Source organism: Eleutherodactylus coqui, chromosome 13 (genome assembly GCF_035609145.1).
Source record: "Eleutherodactylus coqui strain aEleCoq1 chromosome 13, aEleCoq1.hap1, whole genome shotgun sequence".
Classification (NCBI taxonomy): Eukaryota; Metazoa; Chordata; class Amphibia; order Anura; family Eleutherodactylidae; genus Eleutherodactylus; species Eleutherodactylus coqui.
The window spans coordinates 34,159,562-34,184,668 of NC_089849.1; the positions used below are offsets into that span (position 1 = coordinate 34,159,562).

The window sequence follows — 25,107 nt, forward strand, 5'->3', positions numbered from 1 at the left end:
CCGTGGACAGGGGGCCTTCAAATGTAATATGGGCCTTTATGGCTCTCAGGCAGTGTTATACACCAGTTCTAGGTGCATTGGTGAAGTTCTGATTCAGTTCGAACTAGTTCAGACTGAACAAATCTTTTTGCCAAAATCTGGTGAACCGGCCGAAACGAAGTTTTTAAACTTTTGCTCATCACTAATTGCTCTCGGTGAATGCACAAAAGAGGTGCAAAAAAACTAAATGTGTAAGTGGACTTTTGGGTAGTAAATGTTGCCATTTCATTCCACAAGTGGAGATCTATACTTCCTGGTCTTTTCTAAAGGGGAAACGTAGAGTCTCCGATGTGTTTTATACAGACTGTTCAGCAGTTACGGCCAGTTCTTCACTGAATGAAAAAGATCAAGTTTCCATCTTGTCCGCGTCCGTTCAGGAGAGATGAAGGTGACACTGTCTATATTTAACTTCATATCCCATCTGTCCCGCACCAGGTGTTGTCACCTCAGTCCAACGCTTGGGCAGGGGGCCAAATGGAGGACCTGATTCTAAATTTAATTGGGACCTGGCAGCGGGTATTCAAAAGAAGAGCGCAAATGGTCTTAAAGCTGTAATACTCAGTATTGCAGTATGAAGGTTCCTAAGCTCTACATGCAACTAACAGATGTGAGTAGAAGTGGAAATGGTAACATAGCCAAATTCATATTATGGAGAACGCTGAACATTTATGTTATACATACCGAGTCACAATTTCTGGCTGTTGCTAACTGGCTTGTCTTGCCTAGAAGTGTCATATGATTAGGTCCCTAATGTTTGCTAACTCTGTGGCTCATGATGACACTGGATTGCCCAGTTTTACTGCCATACCTTCAGACAGTACAACCAAGTCCAGCATTGTCTTATAACAAAGAAGCTCAACTCCAGCACACGGGTGCGGCTTCACAAACACTCAAGATGCACATAACTACCTCACTGATTCCTCCTAGCGAATGACAACTAGAAAAAAAAGCAAGCTGCAACTATTTGACTTTATAGTATTGTGTATGTCCACATTTTCCATATACAGTATGGATGGTGGTGTTACTACAAGGAGGGGGGGGGCAAGAGGTTACAGTTGCACAATAAAGGCCCATTTACATGGAGCGATGATCACTCAAACGTTAGTTTGAGTAATCATCTCGTTAGTTTGAGTGATCATCTTTGCTTAACTCTAAGTAGGTAATAGCTACTTAAGAGTTATGCAGGCGGAGCGGGATACCGCCACGATAGCTCGGAGAACAATGCAGCTGTTTTGAATATGTAAACAGCTGCATTGTTCTCTGCTCTTTCAACTGGTGTCCTGCTGAGAACTGCCAGCAGGATTACAGCTGAAAGAATGATATCAGCACTACCCGCTGAGATATCAGAGTGTGGCACTGATAAGGCTCATTTCTAGCTGGCTGGGGGGGAAGGGGAATTTTTTTCCCTTAAAGATGTGTATTTTAGGCTGACAATCATTTTTGCAATAAGGTTTGGTTACAAATTTGGCATTGTTTTGTCTGCTGCAGCTTCTACATATAACTGTATATAGAAACTGCAGTCCAAGTCTCAATAGATCAGTGAGACTGGATTGATGGCTTACTTTTCCTCTGGTCTCTATTCTCCTGAACATTCTTATCCCCCAAGTTTGTCTTTGTTGTGGTTATTAATTACCTGATACAAACATTCAGGAGAGGCGTAATAAGGGCTGAAAACTGTCAGTCCAGCCTTACTGATTGATTTCCTATTGAGATTCAGTCTGCAGGTTGTATATATCGTGATATGCAGAAGCTGCAGAGCAGAAAGACTGCAAAGTCTTTAATCAAACTCTATTTCAAAAAATGCCCATAGCTTTTAGGGAAGGAGGTCGGACAATGGTTTCAATTTTAAAGGGGTTTTCCGGCCATTTACTAATTATGACCTATACTTATCAGTAGTCAGTAAGCAGGGATCTGCTGCTCGGCATCTCCACTGATGAGCTGATTCTCTGGCCTGCTGTCAGGGCAGCACAGCCAGACATCCACATCGGAGATGGAAGTGTAATAGAAGGCTTTGCTCCTATTTATTTCATTTGATTGCGATCAACTATTGATGACCCACTCCGAGCATAGGTCATCAATAGTAAATTCATGGAAAACCCCTTTATGCACTGTCAGTTGTCCCTTTAAAGGGTCCAGCGTTAAAAACCATGCCACACCTGTCTACTAGTTTTTGTGGTATTGCAGTACATTCCTATTCACTTCAATGGAATCAAGCTGCAATACCACACACAACCTGTAGATAGGTATTGCACTGTTTTTGAAGGAAAACAGCTATGCTTTTTTAATTCTAGACAACCCCTTGAAAGCTTGCTTCTGACCATTTTTTATCTTATGGAGAAGCGTATGCAAAAAACAGCAAAAAAAAAAGGAAAATGCCAAACCTACATATGAAAAAAATATGCTGTTTCCACTGCACTTCATATTTCTCTACAGTGACATCACAGAGGAAGATGGCGACATCAGAGGAAGGCGAGAGTGCACGCAAACACAGAATTACAATCACTACTGTACTAATTCCGGAAGTAGGACAAAGCTTGCCAATACATAATTGCCAAGAACACCCGGAAGTCACTTTTTCCTCTGCACTATTGGATCAGGATTTTTTTGAATATACTATCATATGTTCACCCAGCTGTCTGATGAAGGGGTCTGCAAACCTCAAAACACATTACCTGTTGGTTTTAAGGAAACCATCTCCTGTTTTGATTCACACCTCTTGCTCTGCTTTTCTTCTGAGTTGACTCTTACCAACAGGTCTTGCCAAAGCCCTAGCTTTTTAGACAACTCTTCACCAAGGGCCCTTTTACACGGGCAAATTTAATTGTTCAGATTCTCGCGATACTGCAAGAATCAGAACGATCTTTGTTCAGTTTCTGCACGCATAAAAACTAAACGATGATTGGCCCAGTAAACAGGCAGTCGTTCATCTATGAACAACTATCTTGCTATGAATGGAGGCGGAGGGGCCGGAACGATTGCCGGACCGATCACCTCCATTCACTGAGCGAGGATTGTAAAAGCATATGAACAATCATCACTGGGACGACCGGTTGGGTATCTGTGCCCGACAGGTCATCCTGTGTAAGAGGACCCTAAGTCTAACCTGACCACTGGTTGACCGGCGTAGTAGGCTGGCAGTACCTCCTATACATCTGCCATATCACTCCTGCCCGCCAGCGTACCACCTGCACTGTAGTTTCCCTTTCTGGGGCGCTCTGCCCAGATTCTTCCTCTTAAGTCATATTTCCCTAATGATCTACAGCTGGCCGAAGCACGCTCGGAAAACCACCGCTGATGCCACCCTACACATACTTAGGTAGTTACCTTTGAATAATTACCACCATAAGAACTGCTTACCGATGAGTCTGCCAAGACCTGATGGAACTGAGAATATTTAAGGATTCCATTTCCTGGACCAGGAGGTTAGCCCAGGGTAAGCCGAGGTAATTAATGATATCCAGTTTTACATGTGGCTGTGGGTTATTTTCTTGTGCATAGGAGTACATTACTTCCCTCTCGCTGGAGGGACTTGGGAAGACTCGCTGCTCTGTATGCAATGTGGTTTCCACACCGCTGGTGTTTAACTTGCAGGAAGCGACCAGCTCCAATAACTTCAGAAGGGGGGAATTAATGGTGTAATATCACGGCCCAATAATAATAAGGCCAATATTTGCACTGCATCGTCAGCTCTCATACCACTTAGGTGGTCATGTGGCGGAAAACGGGAAGTTCTCCCCAACGGCAGTACTTTCATCTGTTCAATAGGTGAGCTTCTTGTATTTCTTCCAAGAAAGATTCCAGTTTCACCTCAGGGTTGAGGATGCATTTGAGATGCTTCACCTTCAGCTATTGATCTCAGGGTACTTTTATACAGGATAGCTGTTGGACGCTTAGAGGGGTTGTCTAACTTATTTGTGGCAGTGGGGAGAAGCAGTGGTCTTCTGTTTACAAGCGCTGCAGTGGTCACGAGGGTTCTTTACCCACGTGACTGCTGCAGCCAATAGAAGGCCCAACAGGGACATCACTAATGAGGTTCTGTAAACCTGTCATGTGACATCACCAGGCTTTCTGGCTGGGTGACATCACTGCGGCGCCGGACCGTGTTAGGTATATTTATTTTATATGGTTTTGAGCACAGGGGAGCTTCAAACTAAAGGGTGAGACAAACGTATGGAGACACCTGAATAAATGGAAAAAAATGGTGGTTGGGAGCCCATTCCTGTGTGTGGCATATTATTAGGGGAAGGGGGCAAATCTATGGTGGGCGGTGTCCAACATGGTGGCCATTTTGAAAGCCAAGCAACTCCGACAAGTGATCTATTCTTGCTTACTAAAGGTCCTTTTACATGGGCCGATAGTCGTTTGAGCGATAATTGGTACATGGAAATGGGCCTTTAGTTGGAAGAGTCGGCCTTGGGCTCCTTATTACAGATTAATGGGATGTAGGATCTCAAATACAGCCTTGTCTACGCAAACCTTCTTACCCCTTGTCTGAGCGATTTGAAGTCAGCTTGGTTGCTAGGGACATGCTGACAATATATCCTTAGTAACCGGCTTGTCTCAAGTTTAGAGTGTTAAGGCGATTTTGTCATCACTTTATACATTGAATGGTCACTTTTTTAGAGCCCCCCATCTAGTAGCATGTTGGGCCTCTTTTGGCCTTCAGAACTGCAGAAATGTGTTGTAGTATAGATTCCTCTATGTGTTAAAATCGTTCTGAAGAAATATTAGCCCTTGCGGACAGGAAGCTTCTTGCAATCACTACAAAGTAAGTGGAGGTACTGGCATGTTCTAAACACGTTACAGGAAGGGTTCATCGATTCTTGCTGCTTGTGCCAAATTCTGATCCTCCTATCAATACAGTATAACAGAAATCTGGATTCTTCTGACCAGGTGATGTTTCTCCACTGCTCAGTGATCCAATTTTGGGTCTCTTTTGCCTACTAGAGTTTCGCCTTTCTGTTTCTTCTAGACAACTGTGTACAGTTCTGGACACCGGTGCTCAGGAAAGAGGTTGCAGTGCTTGAGGGGGTTCAAAGAAGGGCATCTAAATTAATAAACGGAATGGCAGGACTGGAATACCCGGAGAGGCTATCAAAATTGGGATTATTCACCCTGAAAAAAAGACGGCTAAGGGGCGACCAAATAACTATGTATAAATACATGAGGGGACAATACAAGGCTCTCCCATGATCTGTTTATACCCAGGACTGCGACGGTAACGAGAGGGCATCCGCTACATCTAGAAGAAAGCAGGTTTCATCACCAACACAGAAGGGGGCTCTTTACTGTAAGAGCAGTGAGACTGTGGAACTCTCTGCCGGAGGATGTGGTGATGGCAAAATCAATAGAGGAGTTTAAGAGGGGACTTGATTTCTTTCTAGAGTGCAATGATATTACAGGATATAGACATTAGGTGATCAGCGGGGTTGTTGATTCGGGTCTTGGAGTCAGGTAGGGACTTTCAAACATTGATCCAGGGATTATTCTGACTGCCATTATGGAGTCGTGAAGGAATTTTTCCCCCCAAATGGGGTAAATTGGCTTCTGCCTCATTGAGGTTTTTGCCTTCCTCTGGACCAACAAGGGGGTGTAAACACTGCTGCACAAGAAAACCCCACAAGGTTGGTGGGGTATGAATTCCCTGTCACGGCTAGTCTAGCACCGATGACCAGGCCTTGCTGGAAGTCACTCAGATCGGTGGATTTTCCTATCTAATGTGGATTCACACTGAAACTGATCCACAGAAAACTTGTCCCATGATTTTATGCTGCACTCCGGGGTCACGGGGAGAATGTCCATACAGGGAAGCTCCAATTGTGAAAGGATCGGCGTATCTAATACAGGGGCCATTCAGTGTATATCAGCATCTTTAAGACATTCTTTATAGAGTGATTCAGTGGGTGCCATTATACAGGGTGGTCCACAGAAAGGTACCCCCATCACCTCACTCTAACCTTATGAAAGCTGTCTTTGTTGCCCATAGCAACCAATCACAGCACTGCTTTCATTTTACCTCAGCAGTATATAAAATGAAAGCTGCCCTGGGATTGGTTGCTATGGGCAACAAAGACAGTTTTTATAGGAGTGTAGCGCTGTCCTTTTCTGTGGCCCACCCTGTACGTGTTCAAAGACTCCGAAAACGGATGTTCAAGGTACTGTTCAAAAGCTTCTAATTAGCATATCATGGTTCCTGGCCCCATTGGCCATGGCACCAGGATTTGCAGCAGTGACAACATGGCACCCCTCAGCCAATCCAGCTGGTAGGCACCGTAATAAGCATATAATGTGAACTTTTATACAGTATTTCAAAATCACATACTGAATCCCATTGTAAAGAAAATCTAATAAAAGTCTTTATTAAAGGGATCTCTCTGGTGAACGATTCCCTTTAAGCAGCTTGGTACTGTATTGACAGTAGAGAAGAGGCAGACAACTTGGGACAGTAAGGCCACAGTCACACAGGGCAGATTCCCGACGGAAATGTCACGGTTTGGCCACAGCAAAAAACGTGACATTTCCACCGGGAGAACCGCCGCGGAAAAAGCCGCAGCGGCTTTGAAGTGGCCCGGCCGCTCGCTTGCTCTTCCACTGCGGCCAGCGCTCCCATAGAGGACAGCACGGCCGGTGTGGGAAAAAAAAATAGACATGCTGCGTTCGGCAAATCCGCGCCGCAGCAGCGGCTTCTGCCGGCTTAGCCGCAGCGGATTTGCCGTCCCGTGTGGACGAGATTTCTCAGAAATCTCGTCCACATGGCTGGCTAGTCCCGGGATTAGCGGCCGTATGCGGATTTGCCACAGCGAAATTCCGCACAGAATTTCCACGGCAAATCCACCCCGTGTGAACCCAGCCTAAGGCTCAATGTCCACGGGCGGATCTGATTTGCAGAGGATTCACAAATCAAGCCACCCATAGGGATACATGGGCGTCCGCTAGTGAAATTAAACATGCGAATTTGATTTGCGACCATTTTGATCCAGAAAAAAACATGCAGCCTGCTCCATTTCACTGCGGATCTCGCACCGACGGCTTCCATTGAAGTCAATGGAAGCCGTCCGATCTGCAGCCCGTCCGCAATTGAATTGCGGAGGGGTTGCGGATTCAGCGGGATAGTAGGAGTTTTTTTTAAAAAAAAAAAAGATAAGAAACTCCACTGCACATGTGCGGCGGCGCCCCACCGGGGCTTCTGCACTCATCCGCAGTGAAGAAAATTAAGACCCGGATGAAGACCCGGAAGGGGAAGTAGAACACCTGCAGTGTCCTTGGCCGCGGGCAAAGTCGGATTTAGCTGCAGGCTTCTGCATGCAGAATCCGATCTGCCCGTGGACATGAGGCATTCAGGTGGTTTCACATCTGCCTTGTGGGTTCCGCTTTCCTGGTCCATTCGGGGAGCATGAAAGGGAATCCCTGTGGTCAAACGGCTGAACTCCAAGGTGGATCCAAACAGCACCGGAGGGATCACATTGATATTGGCTCAGCTTCCTGGCTTTAAGATGGGAGAAGAGCGACTGCATGCAGCCCTATTTCTTCAAGGACTTGTGCCGGGTCTACGATGGAACCTCCGAACGGAAGATGATACCCCCCGTACACCATGTTATTTTCCATGTCAGTCTACATTACTAAAGGACTGGTGGGCCTAAGGAACTAATGGGCAATTCTGTCATACCAAGCCAGATTTGTTGAGATGCCAGCAGAATACAGACAACTTGTACCGTTGGCCAATAAAGTCATAAATTCTGTATCTAAGTGATGACATGAACGTGCTATCCCGTGACTAAATAATTTTGGCGTCACTGAGGAGGTTTCTCCGGTAAAACAGGTTGAAGCTCTCTGGATTTTGTTGAAGGATATCTTTAATCATCATCTGCCAAATACATATAGCTTCCAGTGTAAATGTACTGTGGAGTTAAAGGGCTATTAAGCCTAAAGTAGGCAGATTCTAGGACTGCATTTTATAGGAGCTGCTGTTGTTATTAAAGGGGTTTTCCTGGACTTAAAGGGGTTGTCCGGGTGTGATATGATTTCTTAACCCCTTGACGCTTCCGGGCATGCATGTGCGGCCTCTGGCGTCAGGGTTTGTATGGAGCAGAATTGGGAGTCAATCCCGCTACTTACAAGGCAGGTTATGACTGTCTTTGAGAGCTGATACCCGCCCGCAACACATTCTGGTGGTGGCATTTAAATACCCCATTTGGAGTTTAAGGGTCCCAAATGGCTCCCCAGCGATGAGATCGTAAGGTGCCATTTGATTGTCATAACAACCCAGAGCCTTCTGAAGACCTCCAGGGCTGCAATGTATTTCTGCCTACAGGCTTGTGTCCCGTTCTAATAGAATGTCTGCAGAAATATAATATATTGTACTGCTGAAGTATTGCAGTATATGCTATAAGCAAACAAACAATCGCAAGTTCAAGTCCCCTGTTGGAAGTAAAAATAAGTGGAAAATAAAGTTTTATTATTATAAAAAATAAAAGGATATTAAAACCTCATAATAAAAAAAAAACAGAAAAAAGAACAAATTGGTACTGCTGTGTTCATAAAAGTCCAATTTGTCAAAATAATGCATTACTTATTTTGCATAGTGAATGTTGGCAGAAAAAAATACAAATACTAGAATTGCCTTTTTTTGGTCACCCTTTCTTCAAGAAAAAAATGTAATAAAAAGCAATCAAAAAGTTGCCTGTACTCCAAAATAGTATCAATAAAAACTAGAGGACGTTTTGGAACAGCTACCATCTGACCACTGCAGCCAATCAGAGGAGCAGTGGTCAGGTGCTGTTCTCCTGAAATCATGGCACTCAGCATCTGAGTGTTGATGCTAGGAAAATGGTAGCCATTGCAAAACAAAGACCGGGAGGCCTGCAGCACTGTTATCGGGCCTGCTGCCTGTGCAGACAGAGCTACAAGCAGGCAGCTCTGTCCACATTGCTGCAACCTAGGTTGGTAATGCAGCATAACTTACATACCTGGGCCACTGCAATATGGCAGAGCTATCTGTTTCTGTCTGCACTAACAGTGGCCAGCAAACCGCTGATCGTGGGGGATCAACATGCTGGGCTAAGCCAAGTGTGAATGTATATGAAGTTTGGAGGAATAGCTGTTGGCTATTGATCAGTGATCATTTGGCTGGTATTAGTGTATCTTGACGCCACCTGAACAACAGGTGGAGCCAAGATAGAATGTGTTTGACGGGGTTGACGCCCCCTGTTCGTGATTGGCTGCACGGCATTGTCCCCTTTCTCGGCTTCACAGGTCCTGCTTCTGCCACCGTGCAGACTGTAGCTGGCATCCCAGCAGCCTCGCTGTCACTCTCCCTGGTGCACCATTCTATGCTTCACAGCTCTTGCTGCTGGCCCCGCTGTCACCTCCTCAGCCTTGTAGCAGGGAGCTGTGACTCTCCCTGGCAAACCCTTCCTCCCCGTCAGAAGTCGTGCTGTTGTCCGCGCTGGTCAGACCTCCTCCCGACGCTGTCATAGGTCAGTATCCTATGATTTGTGGTAGTAATCAATTGATGGATACAGTAGGGGTGAGGGTCCAGCTCCAATGAGCTTACATACTACAAGTAGTGGGGTGATATAGAAGGTGGAGGGTCTGGAGATGTGCACGGTATGGTGAGGGGGAGAGTGAGGGGTGCTATACACATAGACAATGGTCAAATTGGGCCATATAGTGGCAGAATCGGTATGATTGCAGGGGGCGATGATTGCGGCTGGCAGGGATTGCAGTCGGTAGAACAGGAAGCATGTTATTGGGGGTACAGAGGGGTTGGTTTAGGGCTCATGTCCACGGGGAAAATATGATTTAGGATCCGCAGCGGATTACCTGCACGCGGATCCGCACCCCATAGGGATGCATTGACCACCCGCGGGTACATAAATACCCGCGGATCGTCAATAAAAGGGATTTTAAAAAAAATGGAGCATGAAAAAATCTGGACCATGCTCCATTTTCGTGCGGGTCTCCCGCGGGGACGGCTCCCGCGGGCTTCTATTGAAGCCTATGGAAGCCGTCCGGATCCGCGGGAGACCTAAAATAGGAATTAAAAGCATTTACTCACCCGCAGCGGGCCGGGAAGCTCTTCTCTTCCTCACGGCCGCATCTCCCTTGCTTCGGCTCGGCGGATGTGCCCGGCGCATGCGCGCGGCACGTCGACGACGTGCCGGCGACGTGCCGCCGGCGTCAGGAATTCATCCGCCGGCCGAAAAAGAAGATCCGGCCGTGAGGAAGAGCAGAGCTTCACCGCCCGCTACGGATAGGTAAATTCTTATTTATTCGTATTTTCAGCGCTCATGTCCGCGGGTCAGGAGGGACCCGCTGCAGATTCTACATGTAGAATCCGTAGCGGGCCCGATTTTCCCCGTGGACATGAGGCCTAGGGGATATGGTATGCCTCTCTGAAGAGGTGCGTTCTTAGAGCACACCTAAAGTTTTGTGTATCAGTGATTACCCGGATAGTTTGGGGTACCGCGTTCCAGAGGACTGGTGCTGCTCTGGAGAAGTCTTGAAGGCGGAATGAGAGGTTCGGGTTAAAGGGGCACTTAAAGGGGTTGTCCCACGAAAGCAAGTGGGGTTATACACTTCTGTATGGCCATATTAATGCACTTTGTAATGTACATCGTGCATTAATTATGAGCCATACAGAAGTTATTCACTTACCTGTTCCGTTGCTAGCGTCCCCGTCGCCATGGATCCGTCTAATTTCAGCGTCTAATCGCCCGATTAGACGCGCTTGCGCAGTCCGGTCTTCTCCCTGGTGAATGGGGCCGCTCGTGCCGGAGAGCTGGTCCTCGTAGCTCCGCCCCGTCACGTGTGCCGATTCCAGCCAATCAGGAGGCTGGAATCGGCAATGGACCGCACAGAGCCCACGGTGCACCATGGGAGAAGACCCGCGGTGCATCGTGGGTGAAGATCCCGGCGGCCATCTTGCTAAGGTAAGGAAGAAGTCGCCGCAGCGCGGGGATTCGGGTAAGTACTAAACGTTTTTGTTTTTTTTAAACACATGCATTGGGTTTGTCTCGCGCCGAACGGGGGGGCCTATTGAAAAAAAAAAAAAACGTTTCGGCGCGGGACAACCCCTTTAATGTGAAAAAAATAATTAGCATGTCGATTCTTGACATGGTTTCTGCACAGGAATATCCCCGTTTGAATGAGGCTAGATCCGCATGCAAATCTATGGCAGAATTCCAAGGCTCGGCCTCGAATTTCTGCGGCGGATTATTGTGTGGACTTGCCCGTACACCGAATACTGACATGTTTGTATCATAACATTCAACAATTGCATAAAGACCCTTCCTCATGACACGATTACTGCCATTTGTACATTTCCAAGTAATTGATATGTTGAGTTTTACATGGAAGTGGGCCTTTCCAAGGATGAATGCAAGAACCTGTAAAATTGTTGAATCACACGGATCAGCATGTAAGAAGTAATGAGAAGGCAGAGTCACCGGCCGACAAGTACTTATTACATAGCAACTTCTCTCTGGGACAACTAATAAGACTCAGTCCTCCCCAGCTTGACAGAGATTCTGACAGCTTTATCTCTGAATAGACAGGCCTACTAATCAGGTCTCGTCCAACAGGTTTTCCGCAGCCCGCAGCAATCCAATATTCGAGCCGCTCCTACTCAACAAAACAGTCAGATTCCTCTGTGAAAGTCTCCCGGTTTTCTCAGAATACCACACAAAGTCAAAACCACTTCCTCCCAAAATGACTAAGCTAACTGCGTAGTAAATACAGCGGTGGCATATTGTAGCAGCTCGCCTCTCAAACTACACATTACATTAAATATATGTATATCTAAGAGTGCAGTTGACCAGTAGTGCTGATGAAGACAGGTCACACATAGCTAAGGCCAGCCATGATTGAGTGTACCTATGCTGCCCCTGTGGGTGGGGTGAGTGGTGGCAATATCTCCCCTTACGGCCACCCAAACAGATGACCTTCTTCCTCCATACAGCAGTGTCTTGTGGAGGTATACGAATCATCCTCCTCCTGGTACTGTCTCTTTCCCTTGATGTTCCAAGGTGCCACTATCAGCCCATTAGTGCCCCCGCAACAGAAACGCTTAGTTGTGCTTCTGTATTATTATATTATGAGCTTGGTTCTGGTGCTGTATTTATATTAGGAGCTTGGTCCTGGGGCTGTATTTATGTTATGAACTTGGTTCTGGTATTGTATATGTACTGAGGTTGGTTCTGATGCTATATCTATGTTATGAGCTTGGTTTTGGTATTGGATCTATGTATCAAACTTGATTCTGGTGCGGTGATTATGTTATAAGCTTGGTTATGGCACTGTGTATATGTCATAAGCTTGGTTTTAGTATCGTATTGTATCTATGTATCAAGCCTGGTTCTGGTGCCGTATTTACTCACTGAGCTGTTCTGGTGTGGGTATGCTACTGTCTTGCTGCTTTCTGCACAAGCTGAATACAGGCATAATGCCTGTCAGTGTGTGTGTGTATCTACCTATCTATCTATCTATATATTTTTATTTTTTTTTCCCTTATGATGGAGGAGGGGCTGCCAAAAAAAACCTCAGCGCAGGGTGCCATCTAACCTAAGGCCAGCAATACCCTTAAATTGTGTTCACTTTCAGCCATCCATAAGACCGGATTCACATGAGTGTATGCATATTTGCACACATTTTGCGCATTGGGCACTACGTATTTGCATGCACAACTGTGTTTTTACTGTGCTTTCTGCATTTTTGTACACAAAAAATCCCATATATTGAAATGGCTTATAAGCCTAAGTAGTTTCATATATTCTATTCCCCAGTGCGAATGCACAGAAAAATAGAACATTCTGCATATTTTTTTGCGCAACAGAATTGTGCATGCAAAATTTGCACTTGTGAACAAACCCATTAAAATCAATGAGTCCTTCACTGCGCACGCAGAATTGGCATTTTCAATCCACAAATATGTCTGTGTGAATTCGGCCTTAGAGTGGCAAACGTATCCATTCATCCTATGGCATTTGTATTGTAGATCGAATCATAATGGCAAAAATTGGCAAAAAAGATGTAAAATCTAAACTTCCTTTAATTTAAAGTACAGACTGTTGTGTGCTCCTTGTCAGGATGTCTTGCTTCGGAATACACTTTTTTGTGTCCTGGCTTTTAAAGCCCCCCTCCTACCATAGCTCTGGATTGATTGATCATCTGTACCACATCTGGTCTTTATCTGAGCACCATTCATTGGTACACCTGGATTTACAGATGCAGTATGGGGGAGAGTTTATAAAACAGCTAATGGGAAGCTTGTATAAGGGCATAGGGAATCCCTGCACCTCCGTACTATGGGGATCCAATCTCCTAAAACAATACCCCCATAACACGTTTGATGGAGAAAGTCAGAACCATACAGAAGTACAGAACGGTCCCAAAGACTTCTATGGTCGCATATATTACAGCTCAACACAATGCCCAGCTTGTACAGAAGGTCAAAAATAGTGGCATACATGAGGTCTAAGGCCGCTGCACACATGGGAGTCCACAGCGGAATCCGACCCTGTGCCCGTCCAGCATTCGCGTGTACCTGCTTTCTTTTTGGCCGGCTGTAGTGCGGTGGTCCACACAGCTCGCCATCAGACATGCGCAGTACAGTTTTTTTAACTTAAATCCCTAGCTTTTCCCGCGTCGTTGCAGAAGAGCCGCGGGTGGGGCGGCTTCCATTGACTTCAATGGAAGCTGTCTGTGCGGAAACCACACCAAAATAGAGCATGCTGTGATTTTTCCTCCATAAGCGGAAAATTTGCTATTGATTTCATGCTATGGGTGGCATTTGTGTGGAATCCAGAAGCAGAAACCTGCTCCGCATTCTGCAATGCAAATCCGCCCATGTGCAGCCGGCCTAAGGGTGACCATAAGCTTTAGGCCGCCTACACATGGACGGATTTGCATTTGCTCTACTCCTCGGCGGATTCTGCGCGGATGGCTTCCAGTGAAATCAATCATCATTGCTGAAAGGTCGTGGGATCTGCGTTATTGTAATTATCTGTACTGCGTGTGAACGCCGGCTAGCACATCCACAACACAGATAAGAAGTCTGCGGACAGGTACGCGGGGGTCACCAGCCAGGCACAGGGACGGATTCCGCTGAGGGATCCTGCCTGCGGAATCCAACCCAGTCATGTGCAGACTGCCTTAGATAGCTGTCGGACGAACAAGTTTAATTATCCCTTGTGACTTCCCCAAACGCAGTTGGCTCCACCGAACATGTAAGGGGAGGAAGTCTATATGAGGTTATATCGTGTTTGTTACCATGGAACATGTACTAAGTTATGTGCCTTCAAGAGTGGGCAGAAACAGTAAAGCGAAGACAATAGAGAGTTTGGGCACAAAGGAGAAGGAGGTAAGCTGAGACCGGAATGACAGTTGGGAATATCTCCCAAGAACAACGTTGGGATGCGTCTGCAGTGTATGGTCCTACGGATCGTTGGCTATTGTCAAAAGAATAGAAGAACATTTCTGTGCAAACGGCTAGATTGGAAAAAACGGATTTCTCTTTGTAAAGTATTACAACCGTTACTGGCGCCTCTGTTCCCGCTCCTACTGATATACTCCCAACAAGCGGGGAAAGTAAGTTTCAAGTTCCTTACTGTTAAGAACTGTTGCAGTTACCTAAATCAAAATGATTGATCAGTTATCAGCATGATCCCACGTCCCTTGTATGAAACTTTCTCCCGGACACCCCAGTGCACCCCTTGCAGTAGGCCCCTTTTCCTCAATTGACCACCAATGGACCTGATATGGCCCAAACCTGGGACTAACCTTGATATGGCACCAACACCTGTTAAGCAGGAAGGACCCGCACCAACTTGCTGAGGTAGCCCCGAGTTAGGGGAAGTTGATCCAATGGAGCTTGCAGAGCTGCCCACCACTAGCTCTTCTACAAAGGGAATTATCTGCTGTGGGAACAAAGGATTGGGGCATGTTGAAATCCAACATGTCCCTTCCTCCCCCCCCCCCCCCATCATCTTTTGTTGGGGTTCGGTCAGAATACCCTCAAACACGTTAATACTTTATAATGTATACAGGCGCCTTACCACACAGGACAAAGATTTGTTTCTGTTAAAGCTTGGCAATAACTCATTACAACTCCAAATGATAAATCTACCTAGTTATCCACAGATAGGAAAAGGCAGAGGACAAATTATTACATAACAGGCAGATATGCTATTCAGAAAATCGAGGAAGTTGGGTGCGTTCCCAATGGGCGCTGGAACTGTAGTCAATGGCCGTCAACAGCCCTTAAAGGGGGCTAGTTAATTGAACCAACTCAACTTGGCAAAGGTTTGTGTCCGTATTCTTCAGTTTGCAGAATGTCTTAAATATATGTTGCACCTATCTCCACGTTTATGGTGATTGCAATGAAAAATAAAGTAGGACGAGGCAACAAAATACCATCCGATAAAACTTTTCCTGTTGGGTCTTGCAATAAATGTTCAAAGTGCATCACTGTGTTCCTGCTCATATTAACATGTATCTGTTTACCCACGTGTGCTGCAAGGAGTGGGTTAGAAGTGCAAGGCCAGCAAACCGACAACTCAGAGGCAACAGATGAAGCATGTGGCTCTCATTACTGGAAGCCTCACTGCAGGCCAGATACTGAGGGGCTTTGTTGCTCCTCTGAGAAGCCAGGTGCTGACCGTCCATTGTGAAACGAACGTTGAAGGGTTGCATTGATGAGCAAATTCCCAGATGCAGCCCAGCAGATTTCTTTTCCAGAAAATCCATTCCTTTGAGACAAACGTGTGAAGGAATACTGGTGATGTCCTAACATGTTAAAGCTGGCCATCATTCGGAAGACAGCACTTGAAATACAATGGTTAGTCCATCGGAAAAGGGAAAAACCAAATCTTTTTCCCACGAAGGAAAACCTTTTGATTTTTAGAAACTGACCATGAACAGTATTAACCCCTATATGTACCCTACAAGACCTATATGGTGTCATTATAGAGGTCAGCATCGAGGTGGACTGCTAACAATGGTCATGGGTCCCTTTATAATCATCATACTGTACGTTAGCATGATGACTTTAACCAACAATTATCTGGTTTTTTTCTGACCCTGCATTATGCATGGAAAGCCTCCTGATTATTAAAAAGGCCTAATACTAAAGAGGTTGTCCAGTTATAAAGAACTGATGGCTCATCAATAGTAGTATAATAGTAGATCATTGGGGTCTGCCTCCCAGGACTCCCCTGTTCTCTGGACTGCTGATCTCATGCACTGAGCTGATTTCTACAGGAAGCAGACAGCTCCATTTCTACTGCAGTGGCCAGGTTTAGTATTATAGTCCATTCACTTCAATGGGAACTTTGCCTGTAATACCAAGCATGACCACTGCAGCAGGAACGGAGCTGTCTGTTTCCTCCAGAAATCAGCTCAGCCAGAGAACAGCTGATCGTGGGGTCCCAGGTGCAGATCTCTACTGATCTGCTATTGATGGCTTATCCATCAGATAGGCTATCAATGGTTTACAATTAGACAACCCTTTTATTGCACCAATTAGTTGATCAATGCTCATTACTGGTAGGTTACCTGTCTGTGAAAAAGGGTTGTTAGAAATGTATGGAGTCACGCAATGCGTTCAAACAAAAAGTATCCGTAAGCTATCAACCACCATAGATGCCGTTGTCGGCACTTTTCGTGTAGTGCAAAATGTATACATATTGGCTCTGTCATGCAACATTTCTATTGACTTCCATGGAAAAAATACGAAGATGCCTGCTTCAAAGTACACCAAAAATATAGAATTCAAGTCACACAGCATAAGCCGTCGACTGACTTTACTACTGAAGTTCACAACAAAGATAGAACGCGGGCAGGAAAAAAATCATTAACTCTACCAACCGTGCAACCAGCCGTTCTGCGCACTACGGCGATGGACCGCAGTCTTCCGAAAACCTCTTACAAGAATGTTCAGTGCACTTCTGTGGAGTCTGTTCCCACTGATGACATATGGTAATATTTAAGGAAAGCATCTCCACAGCTAGTAATTTAGGGCACTTTCAAGATGGCCAACTGTAACAAAACTGTTCTACGGTATACAGCAACTCGGTAACCTCGAAACTTTGATTTCGTAATGCATTTTCAGACTGAAGGATCCGACTGACAAAACTAGAATAGTTTTATTATTAAAGACGGAAAGGGGTCAAGTATGTAAGAGGGTTATAGAAGACTTTCACAAATGGCTTCTTGAATATGGGTTGAGACTGATATCGCAGCTCAGCCCCATACAAACCAATGGCTACAATATCAAAAGAGTGGTGGTGTATCTAGAAGAAAGCAGCCATGGTTTTTTTTTTAGATGCTCATTCAACCCCTTTCTGTGCTATTCTGGTCATCCGGGTCAGTCATAACGGGGCGCCCGTCCTACGTTTAATAAAGCTGAGTCACCAGGCCTAACCCGGGCATTCGCTGGGGAGTTCCCAAACTTTCTTGTCTGCAGTAGGCCATGGTTTCTCCCTGGCTAGGACTGCAGGCTCATAAAGCTCCGGCACTGGGTCAAGCCAGATAGGATCAGTGTCAGGAAGTGCAGCCGGCCGCATGGAGTACAGCGGAGCATGTGGGTCACCGTTGTATAATCAGAGTGAGATGCAATATTGCAATAACTTCAATGGTATAATGGCAAGCAACACAAACAGTTGGTTTTGTAATGGTAACAAAATATAGTCGGACTTGGCATAATCCCGGGAGAGGACAACAGAACGTTGGTTCTGTTCCAGATGTTCCTTACTTGTTTCCTGCTTGGCAGCCAGCCAATGCTTAGAATTCAGCACATGCCTTAGGGTCCTTTTACATGGAATGGTCACTCGGACACAGATGCCCAACAGGTCGTTCCAGCGATGATCGTTCATATGCTTTTACACAGGAACAATCATCGTTCGGTGAATGAAGGCGAAGCGGAACAGGGATCATTCCGGCCCGCTCGTCTTCATTCAGAGTAAACAGGCAGTCAGTCATAGATGACTGACTGCCTGTTTACATGGGTCAATCATCGTGCAAGCATAAACCAAACGACGAACAATAGGCATCTAATTATCGTTCGGCGTTCAGTCGATGCTCCCATTTACACTGCACAATAATCATTCAGATTCTCGCTGAATCGCATGTAAAAGGGCCTTTACACTAAGATAGGCCACCTGCACACGGCCGCTGACCTCAGCGTACTCCTCCGCCATATTCTCCTCTGCTGCTGATGTGCCGGCCGGCGCACATCTGCAGAACAGAGGAGGCCGCGCCGTCGCTATGCCAATGATACAGAGGAGGCCGCAGGACGGACAGCTTCCATTGACTTCAATGGAAGCCAGCCATACATAGCCCGCACAAAATCGCAGCATGCTGCGATTCCCCCCCGCCGAGTGGGCGGAAAATCGCAATTGATTTCCGCTCGTGGGCAGGAAATCGCATTTTCTCATAGCATACTATGGGCTGGATTTGCTGCAGAATCCGGACGCGGAATCCCGTTCTGGATTTCGCTATGCAAATCTGCCCGTGTGCAGGGGGCCTTACTCTCCACTGCAATCTGCTCTGCACTTCCACATTATGGACGGCTTCACACAGGCGTATGCGTTTTTGCGTGCGACTCTTTTCAGCACGCATATTGGCTCATTTTACTGTACTTTTTGCGCTTGCGGGGCATGTTAATGTGCGTGCAGCAGATGAACAATAACCAGTTTAAATGTCAGTTCAGTCCAAGGAGTTCCAGATGTGTTCACACAACACCTTGCGCTTGCATTTGCACACCCATCATAGACTTCTATGGGGACCTCTGTAGCGCAAATGCACACAAAAAGTAGAGAATGCGCTTTTTGTTTTGTGCGTGCAAAATGTGTGCGCAAAAAAAAATAATGAAGCTACTGAATTTCAATGGGCACTATATAAATTTGTCCCGCACAAATACACCCGTGTTAGGCCGCCATAGGGGTGGCTTCACACAGGAGTATGTATGTTTGCAAACAACCCATTTGTGCTGTGAACAAGTCTTTTTTGTGTATATCGGCATATTTTACTGTACTTTTTGTGCTCACCGGGCATGTTTTTTTACACATTGAAACACTACTTGCGGAATTGCGCAGCGTTTTGCGTATCCCACTGCGCTGTGGGCACCCCCATAGACTTCTCAGCGGACCTTTAGTGTGAACATGCACACAAAAGTATAGTATGCGGTGTTCTGCTAGCTTCCCTAAAAGCAGAACTATTTTCTGCTGTCTCGCCCCAAGTTCCGCCCCCTCTTAAAGGCACAGTTTCTTTATATCAAATATCCGAATTCCCTTACAGAGCCAAGTCTTATTAGGCCAAGGAGAGATGCGCTGCCGTACAGCTCTAACATCAAAGCGGAGATGCAACTATAGGCATGCACCAAACCACAAGGACGGTATTAGTCATGTTCCTAGGATTGTTGCAACTTACGAAACAGAAAAAAAAAAAAGGTTAAAAATGTCTGGCTTGTCCATTTGCACCGATCTTGTACCAGACAGTTTGTAGTAACGAGTTGACTGAAGCTTATCAGCTAGAACTTCAATGGTGAGCATCGCCCATATGCACATACCCGTCACTCTATGGATTCTCTGATGTCAACCGATGGATTAATGTGGCTTTTAGAGGCAGATAAATCTATCACATAGAGCCAGACGTCCGCTCATGCCCCGCGTTACTGGCCACCGCCAGATCCAAAATCATAGACGGATTACGTTAAACCCTTACTGCCCTGATAACCCCAGCATCACCAGACCTGCAGCAACCCAACTGCAAGGGACCGGTCACACTTACAGTAGGTGAGGTGTTCCAAGGGGACGTCCAAAGATACGACATGCTGCGGTTTCAAAAGAATGGAGTTCATATCTGTGCACCTCACGAAGCACAGATCTTGCACAATTTTGACGCCCCTGTGAAAAAAGGCCTAAGGGAGGCTTCACATGGGCATATGCAGTTTTGCAGACACCTCAGTGCAACGTACTTGCACTATATGCGAGGCTTTTTAGTGATCATATGAGCGTATTTAATAGTACGTTTTGTATACGCAGGGCAGCATTTTTTTTTCCGCACGAGACACTACCATAACTCGATTTTAAAGGCTATTGAGGTCCAGATGAGTTCTTTTTTTTTTCATGGAATTGCGCTGTATTTCACTCATACTATTGTGTATTTTCTGCACATTTGGCACCTTCCATAGACTTATGGGACCCTTGGCGCGCAAATGCAGACAAATATAGAGCAGGGCCTATTTGTGTGTGTGTGAAGAATGTACGCGCAAAAACGGAAAATGTGTGCGAACCCATTGTTATTAATGGGTTTTATTCTCTGTGTATTGTGTGCACAAATATATCGGTGTGAAGCTGCCCTAAAGATGGAGACAATTCTGCACCAAAATTCGCAGCGACATCATTTTTAGGTGTGTCTTGTAGAAATACTCTGCACTTGCGAAAGATCTCCAAAGGGTCCATTTGCAAGCAAAACAAACTATTTCAACTAAGGCCTCATGCACACGGCAGGTCCGGATTCTGCCTGCGGAATCCTGCACGGAATTCGGCCCTGACCGCGGCAGGTGACCCTGCTTACCTGTCGTTTTCTTCGCCGGCATCCGTGCAGACCTGTCTCCTTCCGGCTTCCCTGTACTGTGGATGGCCCGCACGGCTCGCCGTCAGACATGCGCAATACAGATTTTATAAACTTCTACTTTTCCTGCAGGAATCCGCGGCCCACCCACAATATCCATTGGGAAAGGCCGTGGGTCGGATGGCTTCCATTGACTTCAATGGAAGCCGCCAGCGTGGGAACTGCAGGCAAATACAGCATGCTGCGATTTTTTTTATCTGTGAGCGGAAACCGCAATTGGTTTCCGCTCATGTGCATGAAGAATCATTTTTCTATAGCACACTATGGAGGGTTATTGCTGCGGAACCCAGAGCAAAAATCCACCCGTGCGCCTGACACACTTTCAGCAGGTTATGTGATAAATCCCTGTACTCTTGTGCAAGGAGTACATGTAATCCCGATGGTGGACCTGATGGCGACATTAGAATATATACGTCCCAATGACTGGTAGAACGCTCGCTTTTGAGACTTTTCACAGGAAATGTCCAAAGGAAGCAGCGCAGATTTTGTTGCGTTTTTAACTGCGGAGTGCGTTCTGCAAAACAGCTTACCTTTTTTTTTTTTCACACGCAGTCTTTATTTGCAGAATTCCATCTCCCGTATGTTAGAAATACGCAATAACAACTGCGCAAGACATCCTTAATTTCGCCGCAGAAAGCTTTTCAGCTGTGGAATTAAATCTTGCTGTTTTGAAGTAAAGACGTGCGGATTTTATCAAGTGCAGAATTTTAAGTGCCATAGGGATAACATTGTGACGCAGAAATGTCCATGCGGATTCATTTTGTCCCGTGTGAAAGGTCCCTTTTTCTACACCTACAACGATTATTGCCCAGGGCAAAGTAACAAAACTGTAAAATGTAGCAACACTCAACTTGGCAGAACTCCCGGACTGGTTGTCATAGTAACAGCAGTTTAACCTAAATAAAATTTATGTAAATTCCCGCTACGGATGGGCCCTAGCTGCTATATCGGACCAGGATTATACAGTGGACCATATAGGTAACATTTCTTCACGACTATCCCATAAATTAAATGGTTAACAGCAGTGATACAAAGTACTTTATACAATCTTGTCTACTGGATCTCTCATACAAGCCCTATATATGTTCTTTCTAAAAATGTACCTACCCTGTTTCCCTAAAAATAAGCATGATTTTCCAGAATTTTTGAGGATGCAAAATGATTTTTCAGGCTTTTTGAGGATGCTTGAAATATAAGCCCTACTCCAAAATTAAGCCCTGCTAACAGTTAATTTAAAAAGTCAATTTAAATAGTGCCCAGGCAGCTATATATGTAAAAAAGTTAAACCTTTTTGAACAAAAATTAATATAAGACACTGTCTTATTTTCGGGGAAACGCGGTAGAAACCCAATGGATTTCATAGGATTGGAACGTTGCATCGTGTTCACCATCACCGATGCGAATTCTTGCGTCATCGTAAGATAAATCTCCGCGTTCTAAATCTGCATCTATGGCTAAGGCCAAAAATCGAGAAACAAATCTACCAATTAAGCACGCTTCCAGGCCGTTAGACTGTTAAATCATTCATTATAGACCAGCGGCTATTACATGAATTAATAATTCATAGGCAGGATTCAGTCATCGACAATTTGTAAAACCGGCTTTGACAACTTAACTGCAACTTTTAATATTGCTATATTTAATTTCCGAAGGTTTTATGGGTCATTGCCGGTAAAGCATAGGTGATGGCATTACTAATGGTACAATCATGTCTGCAGTAGTGGACACTTACATTTCGGTTGGTCATCTGGACACCAGGACTGCTCATCTCAAATGATTCCTCCTCTTCTTCTTTCTCCCCATACTCCCTGCCCAGGAGGGTAAACCCATGCCTGCAGCAAACCCACCACCAAAAACCTTGTAAAGGCATTCAGAAGTGCCCCCTCCACTTCTTTTTCCCCCCACCCTGAGCTTTTGGCTTAGGTGTTCACATCTGACAACTGAGAATAAAGACTGAAACTGTTTTTAAACAGTCAGGATACAATGTTGCAAAGCAAAAACACAAATGTATCAAAAAAAGGGGAAAGAGCAACACAAACAGTCAATGATGAAAATAAATAGGGGGAGATGCCAAATAGGCTTCGAAAATAAAAACGCTTTATAATCCAAATGGTCACGATCCAGTGTTAGGAATGTTCTGACAATCCAAAAGGTGGGCACACGACCCCCCCTATGAAGAAGATCAGGGTTTGCAACCGGAAGAACAAGACCCTCTTCTGTTCTTTATCTGCCTTAGGTTGGAAGGAGGGGTCTTGGCATCTGGTGGTGCCCACATCTGCAACCATCACAACTGGCAGCAAGGCATGATCTCACCCCGTTAGGTCTTCGCAGTGTTGGATGGACTAGTGATATACTGATAATCCACAGCAGGAATGCACATCTGGAATTAAAAGGCACAGATTGCCCTTTTTAGAAGGGTTATGCCAGCTGCAAAAAAAAAAAAGGCTGAAAAGGGCCAGATGTATCGTAAAGCCAAGTATAGGGCACAGTAGGTTTTTTTTACTTGGGTAGTAGGGTCTCCTTGAGTCGCTCCATTAAAATCCAATGAATTTTTAAAAAATTCTCCGTAATTAGTATTTTATAGAAAGAAATAAGGTCCAAATGAAGACGAGACTGCAGCTGTGTCTGTAACTACTTCCTGATGAACAAGGAGAGAGGAGGAAAAGAGTGGAGGGAGAATAAAAGGGAGGGAGTGGGAGGAGAGAGCTCCAGTATAGGGAGGGGGGAGTCCTGCTCCTCCTGTACATTATACAGGGACACTCACTACCATGTGGAGGGGGATGGGATCCACAGCAGACCAATGTCAGAAAGCCTTCTGCAGCCTGCAACCAATAGCAGTGTGGAGGTGTGCCACCAGGTTGTGCAAAACCCTGGCTGAGTCTCCAGCTTGTTGCATCATGTGCCCCTTGGCAGAACACAGGGGAGGAGGGGGCAGCCAGCTGCAGCAGTGTGATGCCCCTGCAGTTAACCCTCTCCCTAAATGCAGATCAGAAGCAATAAAGTAAAACGATGACTGTACTTATTAGCGGCTGGTTATTATATAGCAGCAATGGAACTACAAATCTCAGCATGTCCTATCAGTGTTATACCGACTCCACAGATGCAAAAGGCATATCCGATATCAGCTTGTGCATGTCCACAGTCATACGTTAGCGGTTATAGTATAGGGCAATTAACATCAAGCCCCTTGTATGGTGGAAGATGCAGAAATACAAGCTTGTAACTAGTGGGGGGCAAACTTTTGAAAAGTTTTGCAAAGAGTTTGCTTCAGTCGAAGTTAGTTCGAACAGAACTGGAAGTTCACTAGGGTTCGCCTGCACATGAACAAGTCGGATCCCGCAGTGGAATCCATCCCTATGTCCAGCAAGGGGACCCCCGCGTACCTGTCCGCAATCTTCTTTATCTGGACTGCGGATGGGACAGCCGGCGCACATATGCAGTACAGAGTATGACGCGCCATCGCAAGGTGATGATGCCGATTCCACGACCTTTACTCCTATTCATAAGTCATGTCATGTGCATGCAACTGCGGTGCATTTGTAACATTTTGCACTATTGATACAACATGCAATTTTCATGCGCATGAAAAACACGTGAAAATTGCCTATGCAGCAAATCGTATTGCATTTGCATTAAAAAAAACCGCACGCTTGCAAGTGCAATATCAGTTCAAGTTTCTTGGACCGATATCACACTCACCCATGTAAATACAGCCTAAGGCCGGCTTCACATTGGCATAAGCAGATTTACGTGCACATTAGTGTTGCATATTTACGCAATCGACTTTGCATTTTTACACACGTGCATATTTTACTGTATTTTTTGCTCCTACATGCCCTGCGGATTTGTGTGTGCAAAACAAACATGCAAGCATGTTCCCATTAATTTCCAAGGCGCGGTCCAGTTTAATTGGTTTAATATGTGCTATTTCCATGCGCAAAACGTACAGAAATAGAACGTGCTGCAGGGATTTTTTGCGCAACCAAAATGTGCAGGAAAACGCTCATTTGAAGAACCCATTGAAATCATTTTTTATTATTCACTGCGTATTGAGCTCACAAATGTTGAACATGTAATACGCGGCGCAAATGCATTTGAGTGAATAAGCCCCAACACTCCGTTTTATACAGGGCTTTTATGGCTCTCAGGGCTCCCGCACATCGGTGTATTTGCGCAGTCAATTTTTGCACGCGCAATGCACATCGTTTAGAACTCAATGATCTCAATGGGTTCATTCTGACAGTTCATGCTATATTTTGTGCGCATTTACGCACCAAAGGTCCCCATATAAGGCTATGGAGGCGCGCTATTGCATACATGCACAGTGTTTTGCGCATACCTGGCAGCTTGAGAGGCTAATTAGCCTTTTAAGGCCTCATGTCCACGACCACATTGGTAAAATGCTGGGGGTCCCTAAACATGGGTGCACTTGCGACC

General features: G+C 45.5%; 1 protein-coding gene across 1 annotated transcript in view; it reads right to left on the reverse strand.

The window, feature by feature from the left end:
- PLEKHH3 (pleckstrin homology, MyTH4 and FERM domain containing H3) overlaps positions 1 to 23,305 on the reverse strand; it is an 81,122-nt gene extending 57,817 nt beyond the window's left edge. Inside the window, exon 1 of the mRNA XM_066587322.1 lies at positions 22,403 to 23,305. Within this exon, the coding sequence (XP_066443419.1) occupies positions 22,403 to 22,540 (138 nt within the window). The 5' untranslated portion in view covers positions 22,541 to 23,305. The remainder of the gene's footprint in view (positions 1 to 22,402) is intronic.
- Between the last annotated feature and the right edge of the window lie 1,802 nt (positions 23,306 to 25,107).